Source organism: Drosophila miranda, chromosome XL (assembly GCF_003369915.1).
Source record: "Drosophila miranda strain MSH22 chromosome XL, D.miranda_PacBio2.1, whole genome shotgun sequence".
Lineage (NCBI taxonomy): Eukaryota > Metazoa > Arthropoda > Insecta > Diptera > Drosophilidae > Drosophila > Drosophila miranda.
In genome coordinates, this window is record NC_046673.1 from 1,308,922 (window position 1) to 1,316,171 (window position 7,250).

At 41.2% G+C, this 7,250-nt stretch overlaps 1 protein-coding gene across 1 annotated transcript; it reads left to right on the forward strand.

The window, feature by feature from the left end:
• The first annotated feature begins 3,445 nt into the window (after nt 1-3,445).
• On the forward strand, nt 3,446-6,869 carry LOC117186040. Its single transcript, XM_033386102.1, has 3 exons — nt 3,446-3,552; nt 4,466-5,276; nt 5,384-6,869. The coding sequence occupies exons 2-3, from the start codon at nt 5,176-5,178 to the stop codon at nt 6,054-6,056; spliced, it is 774 nt and encodes a 257-aa protein (XP_033241993.1). The 5' UTR covers nt 3,446-3,552; nt 4,466-5,175; the 3' UTR covers nt 6,057-6,869.
• Nucleotides 6,870-7,250: the final 381 nt, after the last annotated feature.

Below are 7,250 nucleotides of genomic sequence, written 5' to 3' on the forward strand. Positions count from 1 at the left end.
ACAAAGCAATCTTTGAAGATTAACTCTTCTAGCAGATTGTTCATACATCTTTGGAAGGTAGCTGGGGCAGTGGTTAGCCCAAAGGGCATACGAGTGAACTCGTAATGTCCATGCTTAGTGGAGAACGCAGTTTTGGGGATTGAGCTAGGTTCCATGGGTATTTGATGGAAACCTTTTGCTAAATCGATTGTCGTAAAATACTGACATTTACCTAGTTTGTCTAGGATTTCATCCATTCGTGGAGTTGGGAATTTGTCCTTAACTGTTATTTCATTTAGACTTCTATAGTCTACTACCATTCGATATTTTTGCTTTCCTGAAGCATCTATCTTCTTCGGAATCATAGATATGGGCGAGCAGTAAGGAGAATTCGACTTTCGAATTATTCCCTGCCTGATCATATCTTTGATTTGCTGGTTTACCTCCTGATCATGTATCTGGGCATATTTGTATGGTCGTCTGTAGACCGGGTCTTCATGTTGAGTTTTGATCTCGTGCTTGATTGTACTTGTGAAAGTCAAATTGTCACCTTCTCTGTACTGCACATCCTTAAACTCATATAAGACCTTCTTTAACTCTTCCCTCTCTTCGTCGTTTAAGTGTTCCAATCTTAATTGATTACATTCCCTTAATTCACTGTCTAGAGCGGAAGCGAAGTATTGATCTCCCTCTGGAGATGGGTCAAGGCACTTAGGTGCGATCTTCTCTTCTTTTGTAGAGGGATCAGTGCACTTCTGTGCGGTGTTGCCGGCTTCAATAGCTTCTCCACTCTGAATGATTGGGTACGACCTAGCTCCTAGTGTTACAGTGTCATTTCTGTAATCGATGACGGCTTTACTTGCCATCAAGTATTCTCTTCCTAATAAAATATAATTTTCGGAAAAGTTATGTATGTAGAACTTTTGTTCGGACGGACATGTTTTGTTCGCATTCCTCATTATACTCTTAGTTAAACGGACAGGTCCATTGATGGTATAGACCGTAAGGTTATCGTCTTTTATCTCGGAATCTGTATAATTTTCTTTCATGATGTTGATCGATGATCCCGATTCAGCGATACACTTTAATATTCTTTTATTAATGGTAATGTTTATATAGGGTCCTCCTCGGTTTCTTCCGAGGCGGCTTGATGAAAATTTACATCCATCTTCGTTTGGCCACTCTGGCTCTCCCTCCCTCTTTTAGTAGGTTGGTTGGGTCCACTCCCACTAGCTTGGTTTTGAGATATTTGCTGATTGAATGGATTCTGATCCCTACCTTGATTCAAGGAATTTTTGAACTCATTGTATAATCCAGGATTTTGGGAATTTTGATTTTGATTTGTTCGATTAGTCTGACCTGTTCCAGATGAACTCTGAATTTGATTGTGATAGTTAGTAGTATTATAATTTGGATAATAGTTTCCAACATTCTTTCGATTTGATTGAGACGATTTCGATTGATCTTTATTTGTACCTGAATCTGTTGTACTAGCTTCGTACAATCCTTCTTCTTGTGCTGCCTTCTTAAGATTAGACAATGTGGTAATATCTTTTTTTGCTAAGGTCATGAACATTCTGTCAGGAAGTTTTCGAGTAATGACATCTTTAATTGTGTTGTTCAAAGCGTTTTTATAAATGACATTATTTTCTGGTATGTTTTCTAAGTTAAGCTTATTGTTTATTAATAATGCTTTTATCTCTAATTCTTCTATAAACTTACGAAGACTGCCGTTGAATCTGGTGGTGTATAGTTGTCGTAAGAGTTCTTCATATGGTGTGTGATTTTTGAACTCGTTGATCAGCGCCGTCTTCAGTTCGAGCCACGTGTTGGGTTGTATCATTTGCGATATGCGTTGTGCCTCTCCTGACAGTTGGATCTCGGTCGTTCCAAATAGGATCCTTTGTTGGCGAAGATCTTCAGTTGGATATAATCCGCATACATATTCGATTCGTTTGATAAATGAGCTTAGCTGTCCAGATGAACCGTCATAGGCAGGTATTTGTCTGATCGACAGCTGTGCCTGGTTCAAGTGGATTTCGCTCAATGATGGTGGTGGTAACGCCATGTTGTTGGTGTTGATTGGGCTTTGTTTTGTTTTCAGTAGTTTTTAACTTTATTTTGGTTCACTTGTAAGTTTTTTGATTTTGTATTTAGTGTTTCACTGTTCTTGGTGGATCACTATCTCCGCTTACTTCAGTTCACTTAATTTTAGTTTTGCAAATCGTATGTGCTCGTAACACATAGGTTCTTTGGCGGATTTCACAATTTTATTAACGATTCCGGGATTACGTGATCACCGTAATTAGAAATTACACAAGCTGACCATTACCGAAATATAGGAGTTAATTTTAAACGAAATCCTACCGACTGCGCCAGTTAAATATCCGCAACTCGATTTTAAGTTTTTTAAAAAAGACTTTTATTTTACAACTTAAATATCTTTATGTCACAAGATTTAAATGAATTCCCCGACTTGACTTTGGGTCTGCTTGTCTCAAACGGAACTGATCTCTCTGCTGCTGGCTAGTTTCCATGAGCCCTTCTCTTGGAACTCCCGACTCTGGCTTCGGGCGTTGCTTTCCTCGGCTGCATCTTCGTGTCGGTGGCGTACGTGCCTGGATCGATATTTGGGGATGCGTCGGCTTTGATGAAAGGCATCCACTGCTGGCGATCGGTGTTGCATTACATGACGGAGCTAGGAATGTGATACTCCTTGGTTTTATGTCTAGCTTTGATTGGTCCTCATGAGTGGCGTGATTCTAAAGAATCGATTTCTCGAGAGTGGCGTGATTCTAATGTTGATGAAACAATGTGGTCCATTGTTTATATTATGGGGGGCCCTAGCTTGGAGTATGGGAAGAAACAGTTATTGATTCTTGAGTGGGGTCCTGTTACTTGTGTGGATGGGGTGGATGAATTGTACATAAACATAATGTGTATGGGATGTGGGGAATTATGGATATGTCACTATATATGTTAAGCAAAAACGAATTTAAAATAAATTTTGTTTTGTTTTTTTCTTCTGTAACATCGAGTATTTTTTGGTCGTTTGTAGCTCATGGATATATTTTTTTTGTATTTTTTCTTCTTCTTCTTAGTTTAAATATTAATGTAATGACTATAAGTACATTGACTATTAGACTGCACATAAAACTGCATTCGAAAAAATGTCGCGTGAGTGACCCATAAGAATCCTTCTAAAGAAAAAAACAAGCAAAATTTTGAAAAATCATAGGTATTATAATAAAGCTTCATACTTCTTATTTATGTCCAAAATATTTAAAGTTAAAAATTTGCCCACAATTTGTATAGTTTGCCGATTATTAGCATTGATGTCTAAAGCCAAGTCTATTTGAAGTCGCGAGAGTGACCGCTCTTTTGTGGTTTTTATCTCAAAAGATAAAAACCAGAGGCTCTTAATTTTTTTACCATTGATATTACTCTCAAAATACTACAACAAATTATTAGTGGTGAAGTGTAAAAAATTTAATTTTGTTTGATTTATTTAACATTTAAAATTGTATTTTGCTTCCGAAAGTCGTGTGAGTGACCGCGGAAATGCTCATACATGTATGTATATAGATCGGATCGTCCATCTCGTGGTGGCGGTGTTTTGATTGCTGTCCTCTCTGACATAACATCCAAACTCTTTTCTGTCGAAGTACATAAATTGCCGGTGCAAGCGCCCAAACTACCTGTACCGACATTTACAGGCAAGTTTGTGGATTGGTCGGCATTGAGCTCTCAAAGGTGTTTGATTCCAATTACAATGGGGGGAAAAATCTTATTTTTAAATTTCTTAGACACATTATATACAAAATGAAATACCCCTTCCTGTATAAATCATTTTGCACTGAATTCTCCTTCATTTTGAAGGAACCCTCATTACAGAGCACAATTGCTGGAGTTGGGACCGTCCAAGAACAGGTGTACCTACACTACAGAATTGTCATTAAGTTCTTGTAATTCACAGTTTTCTACTACCATTGATACTGCCTGTTGAGACAACGAGCTTTTTCGCTGACTATAATTTTTCAAGAATTTCACAAAGTAATGATTTCCGAAACGTTATAAATTTTATTATAGGTAAATTGTGTGTTGAGGGTGGAAGAAGATGCTAGAGCCTTTTACAATAGTATTAGAGAGTGATACACTTGGATGAGGCAAGCGAGCCGATCTCGAGCCAAAGTAATAGGTTGGGGACAAAAAAGGTCTGTTCTCCAACTATATAAGCGGTAATTGCCAGAGCAGGCGCAGCTGCTGACGCATCTCTTGGCATGACGAGCACAATCAGGTAGCTGAGTATTATCTCGTTGCAGTTACCTTTGGAATCGCTTTAGCTCCTTACACAGCCATTCGCGTCATACATAAACTGGCGCAGGATGAACGCCTCCGATACCACTCGCGGGAAGGGTCCTTCGACACGACATATACGTTGATGACATACAAAGCGTACATACTAAACGTTCTTTACTTTCTACAGTCGCCCGACTGTACGATCCCTTAGGTTTCATTACCGCGAAGGCGTTACTCAAGGACACATGGCTGGCCCGCATCAAACGCAACGATGGCAGCCTAGCACAACTGGACTAGGACGAACCTCTGCTAACCGAACTGCTTGATAGATTGCAGGGATTCATACAGAATGGCTGCGCTTCAACATCCACGACGTTGCCTCGTTACAGCTACATGCTTTCTGCGATGGATCCTCACTAGCGTATGCAGCATGCGCATATATTCGCGCAGAACTACCAGACGGAAGGATTCAAACTCATTTGCTAGCTGCACGCAGTCGAGTCACATCCACGAAACCCATCACCATTCCACGAGTCGAACATACGGGTGCGCTGCTGGCAGTTAAACTTGCACCAACTCCTGGACCAACTTCGCACAGCAGGACCACCTATCACAACCTTCTATTGGTCAGAAGCTACTATCGTCTTGTTTTGGATAAACGGAGATCCCCACCGATGGCAAACCCCTGTGTCAAACCGCGTTGGACAGATCTTGGAGCACAGTACATCAACTCAGTGGAGACATGTACCCACTGCGGTGAACCCAGCGGACTGCGCAACTCGTGGCTTAACACCACAAGAGTTAGCAGTACATCCATTGTGGTGTTCTGGACCATCATAGCTACAGCAGTCGGAAATTCAATGGCCGTCACACGGAGTTTCTAGTCAAGATATCGACATGACTATAACCGAGGAGAAACCATTAGTTTTGTTCCAAAATGCTGTGCAAGTCTCGGAGGCTCCAGAAACCGTCTTCCAAAACTCTTCCTCATACAACAGGTTAGTGTCAGTTATGGCATATGTTCTACGGTTTTAACATAACATTTAAGCCAAAGGGGACAAACTGTTTGGAGCACTGACAACGCTTTAAATTATCTCGTTCGCAGCATTCAACAGGAGGTCTACGCGATAGAAAAGGCAAGCAAGGCACTATCGGGCACACACAAGCTGTGTCAATTATCCCCATTTCTAGATGACCAACAAATCCTACAAGTCAGCGGTCGGGTCAGAAATGCAATGCACCTTCCAATATGCCAGCGACAACCAATGATCATTCCCAATCATCATCATTTTACCGATCTCGTCGTGCGTAATGCACATCGTCTCGCATTCCATGGCGGCACCGAATTAACGCTGGCCACAATTCGACATAAATTCTGCATAGTCAACGGAAAAAAAACTGTCAAAAGCATTCTTCGACAATGCGTCCGATGTTTTCGTCACCGACCGAAACCAACAGCACAATCGATGGCTGATCTTCCCCTACATAGAGTCAATCCTCCAACTCGTGCATTCAGCGCTACCGGAGTGGACGCGTTCGAAATTCAAGCATCCAGATTGCGTGGATACACAAACTACAAGACGTATATCGCAGTTTTCATCTGTTTGGCTACAAAGGCAATTGACATTGAAGCGGTCACGGGCTTAACCACCGAACACTTTCTCATGGCTCTAAAACGTTTCATCGCCGCCGGGGCTACTGTCAACACATGTATAGCGACTGCGGCACAAACTTCATTGGTGCCGACCGGGCTCTTTAAACCTGGCAAATACAGTTGAAATACAGTTACGCACAACTTTAACACCTGCTTTAGCGGCCCGACACGTCCAATAGCTTTATGACCTACGAACAACTTGCTACCGTGCTAACACAAACTGAACCCTGTTTAAATTCCAGGCCACTAAGCGCTGAGCCGGAGGACCTAGCTGTCCTCACCCCGGCACATTTTCTTATTGGTGATTCATAGCTCCGCCGGACGTAACGACAAGAGATGTTCCACCAATTTCTCGAAGGACAGAAAATGATCCGGCAATTTTTGAATCGTTGGAGTTCGGATTGGCTATCACATTTTCAAGCCCGTCCAAAGTGGCGACGTGAAACCGAAAATCTACAAATCAGCGATTTAGTTATTGTCAAGGATGACCGACTGCCACGCAACGAGTGGAAGTTGGGAAGGATAATAGAAGTTCACGCTGGAGCTGACAGTTTAGTCAGAGTCGCCACCGTTAAAACGATCTGTCTCTAAACTATGTGGGCTACCGTTGCCACAGACCTCAGAATAATCCTATCACCTTATTTATTCACAGAGCATTCACATGTGACATCCTTTGGCTACCAATACTGGTCCCTGTACTGGGGGCGGCATTGACGGTTTTCTATAAGAGAAACTACAGAGAGAGTGGGAGCTTCCTAACTACTAGGGCGGCGTAAGCTCGTCTCCAATCAGCAAGGAGAGTCTTCGTTTGCGTTTCGACGAAAGCACATCAAGCAGTTGCAGCCGGCCGCGCTTAAACCTGTCGTACTCATTTAAATTGTACCATATACGCAATTACATGTTAAAGTTTAAGTTGCTTCAAGTCCCAATGAATAAAATCTCGAATTGTCTATATCGTGTAGTTATATTATTAAACGTAAAGACTCCCCAGAGCATTTTCTGCTCAACATTGAAATCTGGCATCGAGGATTTCACAACATCTTTTGTTTTTGAACCTAAATAAAGTTGACATTTTTATCGATGAATGGGATAGACTCAAGTGCTTAAAGTTAATATAAATGAATAAGTTTTTCAGAATCTTAATGTTCAATTGTATTTTTATGATATTTAAAGTCTGTTTAATAATGGGTGTAGCCACCTTTATTAGAAATGACTTCGAAAATTCTGTTTGGCCTTCAAATAGTCCAGGGATATTTCGCTCCAGGCGTTTTTGATGGCATGTTTCAATGATTCGTACACACATTACGCGAAAGCCATC

Coding starts and splice junctions, on each gene's coding strand:
- LOC117186040 (XM_033386102.1), top strand. CDS start 5,176: ATGACTATAACCGAGGAGAAACCATTAGTTTTGTTCCAAAATGCTGTG. Junction 5,277..5,383: donor AACTCTTCCTCATACAACAG/GTTAGTGTCAGT, acceptor TCTCGTTCGCAG/CATTCAACAGGAGGTCTACG.